A 17,927-nucleotide genomic window follows, 5' to 3' on the forward strand; every position below is an offset into this window, starting at 1 on the left:
CTGTAAAACGCTCTTTGAAGGCCTGGGCAGGTGGAAGGGTCATGGGGAGCCATAAATAAGTGTGAACTTTAAAAAACTCCCTGAAATAACCAATAAATCCCCCAGGACATGACAGGGATCACTCACACATCCCTCCCAAAGAAACCCAGCTCCTCATTGAGAAGAAAAATTACTTTCAAACGCAGGATCAGAGCAGCACAACGCTGTGCCTGGGCAGGGAGCAGCCTGCATCCAAGCTTCCTTCTCCATCGCCCAAGGACAGCTATGTCCCCTGGCAGGCCCTCGTGCCACCTGCTCCCTGTGCCTTGCTGTGTCCTGCCCGGAGTCATGGGGATGCCTGCAGGAAGGCAAAAGAAATGGAGAGTCTGAGCCTACAGATTGCCTGGCACAAGGTAAATAACGCATGCTGGATCCGGCCGTAACCTGCAGCAGGAGGCGGCTGCTCGGTGCTGCCCTGCAGGGTGCAGAGCCCAGGTGGGGGCTGCATCCCCTCAGCATCACCCACGTCAGGGATGGGGGCTGCCCGGACCTTCTCCGCATGCAGAGATGACCGAAAAACCCCACCAGTGTGGCATCTCAGCAGGTCTGCAAAGTGCCAGCGGGGCTGGATCTGGCCACGCGGAGGGAGCCCGATGGCAGTGCAACCAGTCCTCTCTCGGGACCTGGACTGAAGACGCTGGTGGGGTGTCTATCGCCCACTGAGACACCCTGCAAGTCTGACCACATCTGTGGATGCTCTGCAGGTCTCCAGGGAGAGAATGGGGAATGAGTTGCCACTTGCACATCTGCTTTTTCCACACCCCAGTGAAAACACCCAAGGGGGCTGAGGATGTGGGGTGGGGAGGGAGACCAGGCCTAACTCCTTGCCAGGGTGCAGGGAGGGGGTGAGGGGCTCGCAGGCAGCCGGGTGGGTGTGGGGACACCTGGCTGCAGTGGGTGGGTGGCAGTGGGGAGATGCGGGGTCCATGGGAAGAAGGGCTGACATGCGTAGCCCAGGCACCCCGTCTTGGGGCCATGGAGTGCTCATCCTCCCCGTGCACCCCACACCAGGGGGCTCACAGCCCCTCTTCCCTGGCGGGTGCTGGATGCGGCCCTCTCCCACCCTGGCTGGCAGCTGTGGCTGTGACCTTGCCACCAAGGGCACAGCCATCAGTCTGCTGCCTTCCCCCAACTCTGTCCCAAAGCAAGTCGCTGCTTCCAACGAGCATCCCAGGGACCCCTCATGTGATGCTCAGCCCCCCGATGGCCACCCCTTTTCTGTCCCCACAGGACCCGGTGGCCAATGTTGGTGTCCCCGCTCCGCAATGGCTGAGCCTCCTCGCAGAGTGACGCTGTCCCTGCCCCTCTCCACCATGCAGCACTCCCCACCGCCCCCCCTTCACAAGCTGCAGCAGATGGTGCAGGTGACATTTGTCTGCGAGTGATGCACTTGACAGTGGCCTTGTCCCACCCCCCCCCCGCCTCGCCCTGGATGGAGGAGCCTTGAGCCCACCCAGCAGAGGCGGGATGGGCAGCCACAGTCTAGGGGGGTCCCCCCGAGCCTCCCACCTCTACCGCAGGAGCCCCCAGACATACATCTGCGCTTCTCACCTCTCCACATCCCCACCAAAACCCCTCTGCCAAGGGGCTGGGACACCGGGGTAGCGAGAGGGACACCGTCCCCAAGGGTGAGCGCCCATCGCCGCAGGGTGTTTGGGGGGGTTGGGAGGCGGCCGGGCACCGGGGACTCCTGTTCGTTCTCTGTTTTCTGCCTTAATTAGAACCCGGAGAGACCAGGCGAAATCGCATTAGCGCGGGGCCCCGGTGCGCTGAGCCATCCATCTTTTTTTATTACAGCGTAATGGGGCTGCTCGCGAGGCGCCGTGCGATTTGTCACAGGCCTCGTTCCCTGATAACGGGCATTTGTCATCACTTTCTTCCCGTGTTAATGTCATCATCGGCGAGCTGACAGGCAGACCCGTTGAGGGAGCACTGGCGACAGACCACATCCGTCAACCTAATATTTCCATGGCTGTGGGGATCAGCCGGGCTGCGAACACACATTAAAGTGCTTATGAGGGGAGGGGAAAAAAAAAACCCCAAAAAAAGCCGTTGTCATTAATTAAAATGTTAGTGTGAGCGTGTGTGCGGGTGGAGCTGCGTGGGGAAGGGGGGCTGCGGCGTGGGGGGACGCGGGGCGGCACGGGTGCGATGCGGTGGCCTTTTAACGGAGCGCAGATCAGCTCCTGAAACCCATTTAATAGATATTTGGGGCTGGGGAATCGGCGGTGAGCGCGGTGGAAAGGTCGTTGTTAATAAGGGAGAGCGCGGGAACGCTTGGGGAGGGTGGGGGCATGGCCAGCGGAGGAGCGCGGAGACAGTCACCCCCCCTCACCCTGGGCCCGGGGTGGGTTTGTCCCACTCGTGTCATGAAGTGAGCGGCCTCAGCCCTTCGTGGCAGCAGGGCAGTGGGTGGGGGCAAGGTGAGGTTTGCCAGTGGCTGGGATCAAGGCAGAGGGGGCTGAGCACCCCACAAACAGGGTTTCGGGACAGGGTGCGTTGGCATCCCGGGAGGGTGCAAACCCACGGCGAGAGGTGGGAAAAGTCTGGAGGGCCAAACCCGCGACCGCCCCTGTAAGCAGCCAGTGAGGAGACCCTGCCCCAGGCCCTGGGGCCGCCTTGGCAGCGAGGGGGTCTCAGGTTCTCACCCCTTCATATTTGGCTGGTGCCATGGAAGCAGGTGGTGGTGATGAGGAGGATGGAGGGTGCGTGGCACCCTGGGTTTTCGTGGTGGGGGGAGGCTGTTTTCTGTGCTTCTCTGGAGTTCCTGTGATCATACAGAATAGGAAGATTTGGGTGGCTTCTTTTTTTTTAAATTAGCTTTTGGGGTGTTTGGGCGGGTTTCGGGGTGGCTGTCCCTCAGCCAGCTCTGCCCACTGCCCTCCCAGCTCCCACGACGTCCTGGTACAACCCCGACTTGCATGGCAAAATGTGACTCCAGGACATCAGATGCAGCTTAGGGGGGGGATCCAGAAACGGGGTCCAAAATGCTTCTTCCTCTGCCCAAATCCAATCTACAGGTCCCCTGGGAGAAGTTCCTGATGTCCCCAACCGGCGACTGGACATGGTGCCGAAGGACCAGGCGCTGGCAGGAAGCAGGCAGCCGTGGGCAGAGCTCAAACCCTGCTTAGTGCAGAAGGGGGACATGAGGTTTGAAAATACGGCTGCGCACAGGGCCTTCACCCTCATGCCCCCATCCCAGGGGACACACAGGGGCGGCTGTGAAGGGGGATGCTGGTGTCCCATGTCCCTGGGAGGTGCCAGCTCTACCAGGAAGGCTCCTGGTGCTTTCCTTCAGTGCTCTTCTTTTATTCTTCTCTTCCATCTTTCCTTGCTCCAGACATGGGAGCTGGGCTGGGGAGAGAGAGTCGGAGGAGGTGTGTGGCTTTTCCAGAGGCCTGGGCCGTTTATGTATGTGCACATGGGGAAACACATGAAGTCATTTCTGTTCGTGCCCCCAGAAGTTTGGCTCCCCAGCCAGTGCCTGGGGCTGTCACCCAGGCTGGGATTTTCTGGGATGGGGAGAGCTGGGAGAGGGCCAATTGTCTCCAGGTGCTGGTAGGGAAACTGAGGCACGGAGCAAGGACTTGTGGTTATGGGTCATCTCATCACTGACAGCATCCGACAAGTCTGCAGATGTCAGGGAAAAGGTGTCCAGGAAGTTTTCTCAGGGTTTCCCAGCAGCAGCCGGGCTCCCAGCCCTGTGACATCCCCGGCCGGGTCCTCAGGTCCCCTGGCAGCAAACCCCACCACCAAACCCTCCCTCTGCCCCGGCTCCCCACCATAAATCACTGCCCTCCATTGGCCGAGGACCTTTTAAAAAGGATTTATTAGGGGGGATTTAAGCACAGGCAGCGATACGGTTTCATAAATCGAAAGGCAATAGCGCTCATCATTACCAGTTCGTTCTGGGGGTAGCGCGGGAACATCCCCGCTCCCCCCCGTTCCCGCCGCCGTGCTAACAGCCCCCTCCCCAGCACCGCTGCCTCCGCCGCTCCCCTTCACCTCCCAGTCTGTGGAGACCGAGAGCGTGGAAAATCCCCAGACAGGGAGTGTAAATGCTTGTTCTTTGTAAATGAAGAACATAATTAACATTAAATTAAGGTAATACAAATGAAGACAACACAGAGCCTGACAGGATGAGTGTTTGGGGAGGCAGTAGAGAGAAGTGATTCATATTTTTAATTTACTGTACAAATAGACTAGCAGGGCTGGGGGGAAAAGGGCCATCCAAGTGGAGTGCGGAATTTTTTTTTTTCCCACTGTTGTTTTGCTGTGCTTTAAGCACACAATGACTATTAAAGTCAACTGCCCATATAATAGGACATCTCCTACATGACTGCTCTCCGAGAGAAAGCTTGCTGTAGCAATAAATTCTGGGAGTGCCATCTGCTGGTGTGCACCCTCAGCCGGGCACCCTCTCCTCGGCCACCCCAACGCTGGGCACCCGGACCAGCACTGGCACCCTGCGCCCACTGCAGAGACCTGCTCCTGCAGAGCACCAGCCAGGGACCTGCCGGCATTAATACAGAATTATTTTTTTTCTATAGAGTAACGAACACCTTTTTTTTTTCCCCCCAAATGTGCCCTTAAATTGTTTATCATCTATCTTTTTTTAAGAGGTTGAGGGGTTTTGGTTGATGCCAAGGAAATATTTTAGGCTTTTAAAAGAAACAGATCACTGTTCTCCACTCCTCCAAAGTGCTGGGTTTCAGTTGAGTGCCCATTACCCAAACACAGTAAAAAAAATCACCCATTTTAAGTTTTTCCCTGCGAAAAGGCGCTTGACCAGTGTCCATGCGAACTGCAGGCTGGGCTGGAGCTGGCTCTGCACTGGAAGGAGATGAGAGCTGGGGGCTCAGCCTTCAGCCAGGAGCGAGCTGGATTTACTGCAGCGCAAGGGTCTGCACAGGGCTGTGGCACCTGGAAGGGACACACCACCCGCACCACCGCGTCCTCGTCCCCTTCCCTGGGGGACCCTTCCACCAAAGCAAAAACAAGAGCAGGCACCAAGAGGACCCAGTCGTGGCTGAAATCACCCTTCCCATGCAGAAGATGCCCTGGGACTGTGCCGAGAGCCTCCCACTCTACGCCAAAACTGGAGAACCCGTTTCACCTTCTGGGGGAGATCCTAATTTTAGGGGTGCAGCCTTTGCTCTCCAGGTTACTGGAGTCCTGGCAGTTATTACTGTGAGAAGTGCCTATGGGTCTGGGACTAGCTGGGTCGTTGGTGGAGAGGGACTGATCTCAGCTCCTTGCTCCATCATTTGCTGTGTCCTCCTTTGCTGTCTGTTTGCCTCTCCTTCTACACTCAACTCCCGAACCACTCCCCTGCCTGGGGCAGCTCCAGCCCATTGCCTGAAGTTTTGTCAAGCCCAAAGTGCAGCCAGGACCTCTTTAATCCCTGCCTGGGGGTACTGGGGGGGCAGAGGGCTGGTACTGGACAAATTCTGTATCCAAAGGGGAAGAGATTCCTCTCTTCTTGCCCCACCATGCTTTTACTGAAGGCATGTTTGCACACAAGCCGTGACTGGGGGGATGCAGAGTGTCCTGGTGTGGGCACTGGGAGATGGGGTGGTCCCATCCTGCAGTCTCAGACTTCCCATGAACGTTGTTGATGAGCTTTGGCGGGGCTCGGCTGCCCATCAGCGTGGGATGCTCCCCATGATGTGCCGTGCCAGATGTACTACATCCTCAACACCATGCAGCCTCATGGCCGGGTCCTCCCACTCCCAAGGAGAAACCAGAGAGGGCTTAAGGCAAGACCCCCACACCATGTTGGCTGTCCCTGCTGCCTTCACTCTGCTGTGAACAGCCTCAAGCTGTGGTCTGCAGGGGACTAAATCACCCCCCCCCCCGGACACCTCAGATACATCCCAGGCCCAGGCTGCAGACAGAGGGGCTGTTTGCAAACCAGCCAACATCCAGGCAGTGCCCAGCATCCTCCTCCTGTGGCCGCTGTGCTGGAAACACAGCTGAGGACACCAGGCATGAACCCACCTGGAGCAATGGGGACACCGGTGCCAGCCTGGCCTTGGAGGGGTTGTGCTGGGGGCTCAGCCCTCCACCAAGGTGCCTTGAGTTTCTTTGGGGTCCCCAGGGCTGGAGCGTGATGCTGCGGTGCAGTTTCGGGGACCACCGAGCAGCAAGCCACCTTGCAGAGCTGCCTGGCTCCAGAGCCTCTCCTCTGTGGGTGAGACAAGAGGCAAGGACCAACCCTGCACCCACCTCCATGGGGCAGAGAGGTGCTTCTCCAGCTCCCCTTTCTCTAGGCAGCAGGAGGCAGGAGCAGGGTTTTCACCCCACCGAGAGCACGCAGGAGCTGCAGCCTGCTCAGGGCTGCCTGGTCCCTGATGGAGCCTCTGCGGTCAGGTGAGATTTTGGGGGAGCGAAGGCACCGCTGTTGAGGTGATGGTGACAGCTCACTTCTAGGGCACTTGGTGAAACCACTGCAGGAATGTTTCAGCCTCAGAGGCTTAGTGGGTCCCCATCATTAGCAGGATCCATCTCCCAGCAGCCCATCCCTGCTGGAGCCGTAGGGACTGTGAGCACTGCCAGGGTGTGAATGCCCCTTGCCTTGTCCATGCACAGCCCGGGGACACTTGCTGCCTCACCAGCCACCAGTGCTGGCACAGGGACACCAGGGTGTCCCCAGCAAGCTTTCATCAGCTTCCCATGTGACCATTCACCCTAAGCAAGGCACACTCCAGGAGAGTTTCCGTGCAGGATCTGGAGATATCCATTGATGGGCCACCACCATTTCCCTGAGGAACCCATTTCAGAGCAGCTGAAGAGTTCAAACTGGGGCCTTCTTTCTCATTTCAGTTTGGCTGGAGTGACCTCCAGCCCTCCATGTGTATACCTCAATGCTTAAACTTACCTACCATTTGCCATTGGGTATATCAGGAGAAGGCACTTAGGCATGTGGAAAAAGTCACCTTTACCTTTGTTTCTGCTAAACTTAAGAGGATCAGGAGTATTTCCAGGCATCAAATTTCTCAGACTCGTCTTTGCATCTTCTCCAATTTTCCAAGGTCTGTTTGGACACTGCTAGAGGACACAGCCTTGCCCTCACCAAGCAGAACCAGTGATTTTGGAGGCCTGAATCCAGAGAGCAGCTTTGGACATGGGGGAGCAGCTCTGGACATGGGAAAGCAGCCCGGAGCCCACTCAGCCATAACCTTCTTGAGACTATTGGACTGACAACTCCAAAAAGAGATCCTGCCTCAATATCCTAAAGAAAAAGCTGATGAGGAGCTAGTGTCCCATGAGCATGGGGTTCCCTCGCTCCTGCCCTTCCAGGTCCTGACGGCAGGAAGATGAATGTGTCCCTTGGCACAGTAGCTTCACCAGGGTCCCGAAAAGCAAATGCACCCAAAAGGCACCACTGGATTTTGCAAGTGACCCCCAGTCCTTGGAAAGAGGGGGCTTCTGGGTCTGGTGGTGTCTGAAGTCCTGGTAGAAAGGGGTGCCAACCCCACGTTTCCCAGGTCTGCCCCATCTCACCAGCCAGCACAGGGCAGTCCTTGGCCGTAAGGCAACACCTCAGCTCCTTGGCCACGCCAGGACCCTGGGATGGGAGGCTGCCCCCAGGGGGATCATTGCCTCCCATGTGGAGGGCAGGGGGCATCTTCCAAGCCACCCCACAGGCTGGGTGGGAGAGATAAATAAATACCAGAATAAATAAATACAAGTGGCAAAGAGGCCTGAAATGATGCTGTCGTTTGCTGGGAATGAGAGACACAAGTGTAATTTAGGTTTTGATATTATGAAAGTCTCGCTGCTCTAAAACAGCAGGGCACTCAGTGCCTCATTAATAAAGGATAAACTTGGAGTCTATTTACAATGCACTTTTTGGGGTTATTTACACTCCATTATACATATGTAATGCTGCACATATTTACCGCTCTGTTCTGCTGCCGAGAGCAGCCGAGTCGGGAGGGAGACGGAGTGGGAAGCGGCTGATGCGGTGGAGCCGTGACCCCTGCTTTGACTGATGGCCTTTAAATGGCTCGAGATGCAGGAGAGCCCCGAGCTGGCTGCTGAGGATGGAGGGTCTGGGACCAGGCACTGGGGGACGCAGTCTGGCCCAGTCCCTGTCCCCATGGGCACAGCGTCCACCCACTCCAGGAGGCACCCGGAGGCTTTGCCAAGTGATGGAGAAAGGGTGAGCTCCTGGCACGGGCTGGAGCCCAGCACACCAACAAGTGACCATGAGCACCAAACACACAAGCCATGGGGCCATTACAGAGAGGGGAGCTGGAAAAAAAGAGGGCTAAATTATCTGCGACAAAATAAATCACATCTGTCTTGGCACTAGAGGGTTTTGGCCATGCAGCGCTCCCCACCATCCAGCTTTTATCTCTTATGAGTGCAAAATATTGTATTTTCCCTGCAAACAGCAGGGGTCTGCTGGCCTGGGAGCCCGCAACCCTATGGTGTTCATGGGATCTGCTGTGAGGGTCCTGGGCCACACCAGTGCTGTGCCCACGGCAGTCCCAGGAAACAGGGCAGCCCCCACCACAGCTCCCAGGATTCAGGGCAGAGAAGTGGGAAAGGATGTGCTTGGAGAGCACCCTAGGGTCACAGCGATTCATGGGGTGCAGCAAGGCGATGTGGGTGCATCCAGGACCCCTTTGTCCTCAGCAGAGTTTGGGGGGTGCAGGAGTCCCACGGGAGCACTCTGTGGGGCCAGCACACGAGGCCGGGCAGCGAGAGGCTGCCGTCATGTGTGTGGGGGGGCATGGTGGCTGGATGGTCACCCCCAGCTCTGAGCTGCTCCATGTCCCTTCTGCAACAGCATCTGGGTTTGCATGACCAACCTGGGGTGAGACGCAAGAGCTTGGGAGCCACCCTGACCACCTTTCCTAGGAAATGCGGGGTGACTCTGATCTTCCCAGCCAGGCACAGTGGTGAGGGGGACAAGCCCCCCACCCCATCCTGCTGCTTCCCAGCACCAAGGGAGCACCCACGCATGCCAGCACACTCCAGCTCGCTGCGGTCCCAGGCTGTACTTGCCACATGACGTCTCTGGAGGCAATGCTTTTTATTAAACAACTCATGTGGGGAGCTCGTGGCAAGTCCACACGCCCACGAGCGATGTGGAACCCTTGTCCCCAGGAAGGTCCCCCCATCTTTGGGAGGACCAGCATGGGGGGCGATGCGCAGCAGTCGGTGCAACCCTGGTGCATCATCAGGGCTCATCCTGGCCACAGGCTGTGGTGTGGCAAGATGTTCTGGGAGACCCAGAACTGACTGAGTCCAAGAAAACTGTCTCCTAACTCCCCTCCCCAGCCCTTAGCCTCCTCCGCCAACCCCATCCCCACCAGCCCACCCAGATCAGGGCAGGCTGGAGCCCAAGGCCTCCAGGGAGCGGCTTTCCAAGGCTCCATAGCCATGGAGCTTCCTCATCCCAATGAGGTGGGCTGGGATGGAGCAGGCGGAGCGGTGGGTGGCGAAGATGTGGCTGATCTCCATGAAGGTTTTGTTCTTGGTCTCGGGGACGATGAGGTAGACGTACAGGGCCACCAGCAGGCAGACACCACAGAAAACCAGGTAGCAAAAGGCACCAGCTGACAACTGAAGGCAACGGGAGAGTAGGGATGGGGCAGAGAGCCAGGCACCCCTGAGCTGGGCATGGCAAGAGGCAGCATCCCCTCCTGTCACCCCTCTCCGGGCTGGCTCTGGCCAGCATCGAGGCCAGCCAGGAGCATGCGCAGCCCTGGGATTAAGCCTGGCTTTGCACCTCGTCCTGGTGGAGCAGCAGGGCTGTGTCCCTCCCCTTCTCCTCCCCCAGCCCCTCCTGGCTGGTACCTGCAAGAAGGGGAAGACGAAGCCGATGGTGAAGTTGCAGAGCCAGTTGAGGGACCCCCCCACGATGTAGGCAGCCGGGCGATGCGACTGTGTGAAGAGCTCTGCTGTCATCAGGAAGGGGACACCGGCTGTGGAGGGAGGGGACAGGTCGAGGGTATGGGGGACAGGCTGCCTTGGGCACCCCTGGGGTCGACGGGTCCTGCCTGTCTCAGCCCCACAGCCAAAGGGCTGGAGCCCTGCAGGACCCATGGGCCAAACTGGTGGTCCTGGGAGGGCTGGAGGACACAGGGAGCGCAGGGATGGGTGGTGGACCAGTGTCCTGCCCTTGGTGTCCCTTCGGGACCTGTCTCGGTGGGTGGGTGATATACCCCTTGGCGCATCACAGTTGCACTTTCCTGGGTGCGGAGGCCAATTTCACAAGTTACTTGTAAACATTCCATCTGGACCTTCATTTTGCAATAATTTGCCTAAATGTTGGTATATTAAATCTCCTGTAGACCACAGGCATAGAGAAATGTGTTCCTGGTGCCCTCCATAACGCCATTTCTAGCCTCCCTTAGTCAAAACAGTTCGGAAAAATTCTTTCTATCGATTAGCGAAAGACTTGGACACAGTGGCTGATCTGGGCAGGAAAGAAGCAACCAGATTTCTGAGCACCAGAATTTCCTGCAGGACACAGAAATGACATTTTCCAACCGGCTTGTCCCAAGTTGTACTGTGGAAAAAAAAACAACACCAGAAGGACTGAAGATTGCACAAGCTACTTGGCTACTAAAAACTGGACTTGGGTTGTGGCTCCTTCTCCTGGGAGGACTCAGCCCCTAATGTCACCTGTCACTGGGGCAGCAGCCCTGGGTCCCAGGACTGTCCCTTTGCTGGAGGGCAGGGTCTGAGTTCCAGCGCACACCCCAGGGCACACAGGGATCTGGCAGGGAACTATATTTGACATGGTGACATGCCCAGGGTCCCACCGCGTGGCACAGGGCTGGCTGGGACCTCTTTATAAAAGATGCTCCAAGGGAAAAGATCAAACAAAAAAAAGTGCTAAGAAGTGAGGGAGGAGTGGAGCCCCTGACGGACTCTTACTCACAGCTCGCCCAGAATAGAGATATATATTTTTTTGTTTTAAAACTCCTATTCATCATTGTTTGTGAACAATGAGCCATTAAAATCCTAATTAAAGATGTAATTACAGTGAATAAAGTCTGGGCTGAGGATGAATTATAGATCTGTTAGCAGCTCTGCTAATACATCAACTGGGTAAACCAGTCCAGGTTTCACTCCTCGCTGTTTGAGCCCGCTCTCATGCCTGTGCTCTGTTAAGGGCAGGAGGATGCTCGCCAGCCACACTGTGATGCGAGCGGGTGACACCTCCAGAGAGGTCTGGGGAAGGCTGCCAGGGCTTCCTCCCCACTTGGCCCAGGAGCAGGGACTAGGAGGAGGAGGTGGAGAGTGCCCCAGGGATGTACGGGGATGGAGGGGCTTGGGGCTGGGTCTCGCTCGTGGGGTGCAGCACAACAACCCGGGGGCCCGGCTGCAGGGAAGGGGCCAGAGCACCGTCCCTGCCGCCTGCCTGCAAACCCTGCTGCTCCCCACTACCCCAGGACCCCCACTCCCACCCGCCCCAGACCCACCTGGTCCCATGCAGAAGCCAGCGATGATGCCGACCACACAGGCGACACAGACGTAGCGCGTCCAGGGCAGGGCGGTCTGCGAGGGGACGCAGGGCTGCGGGACACCGCCGGGGTGGTGGCCCCCAGCTTCGTGCCCAGCGTCCCCAGGATGGGGCTTCGCACCTGCCCCTCGACTTGGTGGCAGCCCTCATGGATGGCGGCCATGCAGCATGTGGAGCAAAGCTGGTGAGATTCAGCCTCGGCAAAGCTCAGCAGCTCACGAGGCTGAAACATCCCCAGAGCTGCAGGAGCGTCCCCTGGGAGCAGGCAGCAGAGGAACGGCCCTGCAGACCTCTCCACCTCCCCTGGCACTTCATAGCCACGTCACCAGGGACAACTCTTTCTGCAGAAAGCCTACCAGAAGTGGCAGGATTTTTCTTATCAGAACTTGGGGGTTTCTTGTTCTTTGCTCTGAGTTTTCCTTGCCTTGAACTTTGAAGTGAAAACATTGCTTGGAAGAGCCATATCACTTCTCATTTCCATGCATGCTCCCTCCCCCAAGGTGATACCCATCCCTTCATCACCCAGCCCTCGTTAAGGCACCCAGGGCTCCAGCCCCAGCCATGCCAGTGGCCCCGGGGGTGGCAGTGCCAGACTCTACCTGCAGCAGCAGGGAGACGGTGATGCCGGCGGAGCAGATGCCCATGGCACAGAAGCCGGTGATGATGAGGGGCCGCCGGCCCAACTTCTCAATGGTGAAGCACTGCCAAGGGAAAGCAGAGACCAGGGGGGTGGTGGTGAGCTCCTCACCAGGACAGGGGCATTCCCTGAGCCCCACACCCAGCTGCAGGTGGAGGGATGCTCTTGGTGGCATCTGGGGGTGGGGGCAGCCCCAGCTCAGAGGTCCAGGGTTGGGGCCGGGGCATGGGAACAGCCAGGGCTCTGGGATCCCGGGGGGAGCATGCACTGGGTGGTAGCAGGGTCCCGCAGACCCCCGTTGGGGTGCAGGGTCAGGGCTGGCTGGGGTGGCCCCACGGCCGCGCTCGCACTGGCACCGAGCGGAGGTGCCGAGCTGGGCACGGGGTGTTTGTGGGGCAGCGAGCGGAGGAGGCACAGCGCGGGCAGGCAGCGCGGCGGTGGCCGGAGCAGGCAGGGTATTGACAGCAGAACAAATGCCTGTAATTTTATAACCAATCTCGGCACGTCCATCGGGGGCCGTTTGCGGGGCTGCTCCTGAGCAACCTGGCTGCACGCTGGGCGGCTGCAGGGGGCGGGGGCGGGGGAGAAGGGGGTACCTTCAGAGGGGCAGGGAGGTGACTAGGGGGGGCCCACTCTGCTGTGGGTTCAGCTATGGGGAGAGGGGAGCAGGCCCCCACTCAGCCCCGTTTTTCTGGGAGAAGCCACATCCCATCCATCTCTCTAATTGTCAGGGAGCGGATTTAGTGCCGGGTGGCTCGGGCTGGCCTCGGGTGACGCTCGCAGATGGGACGAGGTCCATAAATCTGCCTGGCCCAGTGCTAACTCTCCAGCTAAATGAGGCCTGGCTGGGGGGGCCGGGGCTGCGAGCCCAGGGCCAGGCCGGCGCTTGGCTGGGGGGCCAGGTGGGGGCATGTGGCTCTGTAACGGAGCGACGACGAAATCAGGAGCCAGAGGGAAGCGCTTAGCCCCCTCCATCACCCCCAATCTGCTCCTTGCCTGGCGTCTCCCCCCAGCCTCCCTGCTATCCACTTACCCCAGAACCGCCCCACCCCTCCTATATGTGACCCGACAAACTGAGACCTTTTCATCCCATCTCCCCCCGCCATTACCCTGCCAAGCCCCCCTGCCACCCAGCAAAGGGTGCTGTGGCATGGGAGACATCTGAGGCCCATCCAGCACCCCCTGTTTGGTGATCATGGGAGCCGGGGACAAGGCTCTGGCACTGAGAGGCTGCGTCCGTCTGTCCGTCCATCACTCACCCCGATGAGCCCCGAGACAACTTCGATGATGCCGGTGCCCACGGTGGTGTAGGGGATCTGGGACACGGGGATCCCAGTGTTCTCGAAGATAGTGTTGGTGTAAAACCAGATCTGCCGAGGGGGGGGCTCAGCGTGAGTCGGGGGGACTGAGCCGTGGGGCATTCAGTGAAATGAGTTGCCAGGTCTCAGCTCAGCCTCTGCAGAGCCAGGTCCTGGGGCAAGAACCCCACAGGGCTTACGGCATCGATCCCTGATAGCTGCATGCCGGCGTTCACCACCACCACTGAGAGGGTTTGCCAGCGGACAGAGCGGTCTCGCAGCAGCTGCCAGACGGACACCATCTCCACAGAGGAGAGCGACCGCTGCTCCTCCTTCATCTCCTTGATCACATCTTGCACGTCGGGTGTCCCCAGGAACCGGTGCAGTGCTGTGGGGAGGGCAGGGGTCACGGGCATGTGCCTCCCCATCACAGGGTGGATGCTCAGAGGTACGGCACAGGGCAGGGGCTTGGCTCTGCCCTCGCTCAGCCTCCCCAGGGGATCTCCCTGACCCATGGGGCTGAGCATCCATAGGAATCAAGGAGATGCCTGACACCATGGTGATGGGCACCCTGGAAATGCTACGGTGCTACCGGATAGAAGAGAACGGGGAACCATAAGGACTATGGTGGGCTGTCAGGTCTGGGTGTGGAAGGATGCTGTGAGGATGCACCTTGGTCTCGGGAGACCTTGGACCAGTACCTTCCAGAGCCAGTCCCCACCCCAGGAAACCCCCTCACCCTCGGTGGCCCCGGAGACATCGTTCCTCTCTATCAGCAGGTACCGCGGGCTCTCGGGGAAGCCGTGTAGCAGCAGGAGCTGGAGGGAGGCGGGAATGACCACCACTGACAGGAAAAGGGGCCAGAATCTGTCCTGAAAGGAGTCGAAATGGGACATGTCACGGAGAGGGCAGAGCAGGGTCCCGCATGTGTGGGCTGGGGTATTGTGCTCACCTGGCCCAGCAGCTCTGGGAGGCCCAGGATCTGCGCGAAGAAAACTCCCAGGCAGATGAAGATGCTGGGCATGAGGCCCAGGAAACCCCGCAGGTTCTTGGGGGCAATTTCTCCCAGGTAGAGGGGCACCACGCTGAGACAGATACCTGGGAGGGGGCAGGGGGGACCGGGGTGGGAGAGGCGGCCAGGAGAAGGGTGTCCAGTCAAACCCTCAGCGCATCTCCTCCCATGCCCAGCACCATCCACGGTGGGGACCCCATGGCCAGGGAGGTGGCCCTGTCTGACGCATGGAGACCCCCACCTCAGAGCCTGTGGCAATGGGGGATATTGCGTCTTCTCCAGCCCTCTGGGAATGGGCTGTAGGGGATGGAGCCGTGAGGAAGCGGCCGTGCATGGCCCCGCAGCACCTACCTGAGTGGAGCCCTGTGATGGAGCGGCCGATGATTACCATCTCGGGGGACCCCAGCTCCCGGCTGAAGCCCATGAAGCCGCCAGCCAGCAGAACGAGGAGAGTGCTGCGGCTCAGCGTGCCTTTCCTGGCAGGGCACAAGCAGCAGGGCAGCCGGCCTGTCCTGGCCCTCGACTACCCTGTCCCAGGCACCCCCTTACCTGCCGTACCGCTCCACCAGCACCGCCACCAGCAAGGAGCCCACCAGCCCGCCCAGTGCAAAGACGGAGACGGTCAGGGAGTAGAGGAGGGTCAGGGGGCCGGGGGCCAGCCCGTGCCCATGCCGCCGGGACCATGTGGCGTTGTAGAAAGCCTTTATGTGCTGCAGGGCAGAGAAAGACACACGGGCACCGAAGGGAAAATGCCATGGGTTTAACAGCATTGCAAGAGATGCAGGGCATGACTGGGGATGACTGGTATGTGCTGGTCTGGTTGCTCAGCCAGCCTCCTCAGCACCGGAGGGGTTTAAGGACAACTTAGAGATGCCACAGGCAGAGCTGCAGCTGGAGCAAGGAGGTTGCAGCCAGCTTTCCCAGCCCCTGCCTTCCAGGGTTGGCCAGTTTGGGGGGGGTACAAGAACACAGGCTCCCTCCCACGCCGTCCCTCTCCTCGGGCTGCTCCCTGCAGGCCCAAGGGAATGCCCAAGGGAAATGCCAGCATTTTGATGTGGGTAGCGAACCCTCCACCCTCCCAGGGAGGGACGCTGAGCCCTTCCCCTGCTCCCGGAGAGGCTGGCCCTCCCTTACCACCGCCGGCGAGTTCACCACGGCCAGGTTGTAGCCATAGAGCATGGAGGAGCCAAAGGACACCAGGAGGGTGACTGACAGTAGGGGCAAGGTGAGGTGCTGGGAGAGAAGAGGAGGGATCAGCACAGCCCCGGCAGCAGATCCCGAGGCCAAGGTCACACATGGCACGAGCTGCGTTGGGTCACTGCCCCTTTTCTAGTAGGGATGTCCCTGTCCCAGAGCAAAGACCCCAATGCGACGGAGCCCCGTGTTGAGCCCTGCTTCGTGCTGCCGCCCAGCACCCAGCCCAGCTGACCAGGCTGGTATTGTGGCTGCAGCGTGAGACTTCACCCTGGCAGTGGCCCCGCTGCCCGGCCAAAGACCCCCGCCCCGGGGCTGGGAGGGGGCAGCGGGCACCGAGGGGCCGGCAGAAGGGACAGACACCCGTCCCCTCCCGTGGATGGGGACACCCAAGTGGCATGGCTGCCAGCTGGCCTGCGCACACCTCCCTGCCTGGCAGGCCCAGAGCTGCTGCTGAAAGGTGCAGTTCCCCCTCAGCGGGTCCCAGCCCCCTGCAAAACGCCACAAGCACCCACCCCCTAAACCCTTGTCCCCACCAGCGCCTCTGTCACCTGCTCCGGCTGCGGGGGGGGACCTCGCTGTGGGGACCCGACGGCTGCGAAGCGACACCCTGCAGCCCCGACTCAGCCCACCCCGGGATCGGGGTGCCCAGCGTGGCCCAAGAGGCATTTAAGCCCCCCGCAGCTGTAGGGGCACCCCTGGGTGCTGCACCCCCCGGCAACCAGCGTCCACAGCGACAGGGCTGCGGCAGGGCGAGCCTGCGTCCCCCGGGAGCAGCCACCCGGCCCAGCACCCAGACCCCAGCCCTGCAGCAGGGAGGGCACCCCGGACCTCCCCCTCAGCGCCCCCCCCCCCCAGCACGGTAGCCGGATCCGTAGCACCCAGCAGCTCCCGGCTCACGCACAGCAAATCCCTGCTAATCCCATCAGGAATCCCAACCCGGGAAAGGGATGGGGGGGGGGGGGGGGAATGTCAGGCCAAGGGCTGGGGTGGGGGACGCCGTGGGGCGGACGGGGAGGGGGCCGGGGCAGCCCCTCAGCCCGCAGGGAGCTCACCCCAGCGATGTCCCCGCCGGGCTGCGGGGTCCCTTTCCCGACCGTCGGGGAGAGGCTGCAGCCGGAGCGGGGGAAGGGAGGAGGAGGAGGAGGCGGGGAGGAAGGCAGTCCCAGTCCGGCGGCCTGGCTCGTCTCTCCCATTTTCAGATGGAAGAAGGAGGGGGAGAGGGAAGGGAAGGGAGAGAGGGAAGGCAGCCTGGGTGCCCCCGGGGCTCATTGGAGGCGGCTGAGCAGCCGGAGGAGGAGCCCGGGGGCCTTCCCCCCCTCGCCGGGGGCAGGGGCAGAGGCAGGCCGGCACCCCCGGGCTGCCCAGCCCGCTGAGGGGCCATGGCCAGCCCTGGGGACAGCGGGACCACCGGCGTGATGCTCTGCCACAGCTGAGAGCCCCCTCACGTCCCCTCCGAACGGGGACGGCGCTGGGGACGGTGAGCAGGGCAGCATCCCTGCGTCACCCCCGAGGGTGGGGGCGAAGGGCAGCCCTGCATCACCCAACGCCGCCATCGCTCCCTCTCCCACCCCCTCAGACGAGTAGGGCAGATGCCCCCATCCTCTGCGACTCGGGTGGGAGGGCCGGGACCCACAGGGCCGTGGCTCGGGCAGCTGCCTTGCCCGGAAACGGAGGGGCACAGCCCCCAGCCCCGGAGAGGAGAGACTCGGCTCATGGCAGCTCAGAGGAATCCAATTTTGCTGCGACCAGGAGCTGCCTCCCCTGCTGCTAATGAAGTGCCTTTAATTAGCAGCCTAATAGCAAGCTCTTAATTTGCCGAACAGCCAGCTGAAAGGATGGGGACCCCACTAAGCCACGGCTGTCAAGAGCTCCAAGGGACAGGCCCCGGCTTCCACCTCGGGAGGGGTCCCACGGGGCTGGGGGCAGAGGAGCAGGGCTGGGAGAGCCCCGCGGGCACAGGCACCTCTGGGCCTGCCGTGCCCAACCCCAGCCGGGCTGTCTCGGGTGAGGGAGAGCCGGGGCGCCTTGTCCTCCCACACAGGATGCTCCAGCTTCCATCTCGTCCCTCCGACTCTCCCCAAAAGCACCGTGTCCTCTCCCCCAGCCACGAGCTCTTCCCAGCCTGCGGGTATTCAGCTTTTCCCAGGGCAGACACCTGCTCAAGAGCTCCTATGTCTTGCCCAGACTCAGTTTCTCCATGTCTCGATCGGGGCATTGCCTTTACCTCCATGCAGGTGTGCGGGCGGCTGCAGAGAC

The 17,927-nt window shown here is 60.3% G+C and overlaps 1 protein-coding gene across 1 annotated transcript; it reads right to left on the reverse strand.

Annotated features, from left to right (window-relative positions):
* Nucleotides 1-9,378: 9,378 nt before the first annotated feature.
* On the reverse strand, nt 9,379-17,385 carry LOC104338002 (solute carrier family 2, facilitated glucose transporter member 9). Its single transcript, XM_075424127.1, is given in 16 exon segments — nt 9,379-9,618; nt 9,853-9,980; nt 11,487-11,562; nt 12,127-12,228; nt 13,424-13,534; nt 13,663-13,850; nt 14,018-14,071; nt 14,074-14,103; nt 14,202-14,334; nt 14,415-14,560; nt 14,826-14,950; nt 15,024-15,184; nt 15,609-15,707; nt 16,724-16,899; nt 16,902-17,091; nt 17,305-17,385. Coding segments are annotated over 16 exon segments (2,040 nt in total).
* Nucleotides 17,386-17,927: the final 542 nt, after the last annotated feature.

The sequence above is a fragment of the Opisthocomus hoazin genome, chromosome 6, assembly GCF_030867145.1.
Source record: "Opisthocomus hoazin isolate bOpiHoa1 chromosome 6, bOpiHoa1.hap1, whole genome shotgun sequence".
NCBI classification, from domain to species: Eukaryota; Metazoa; Chordata; class Aves; order Opisthocomiformes; family Opisthocomidae; genus Opisthocomus; species Opisthocomus hoazin.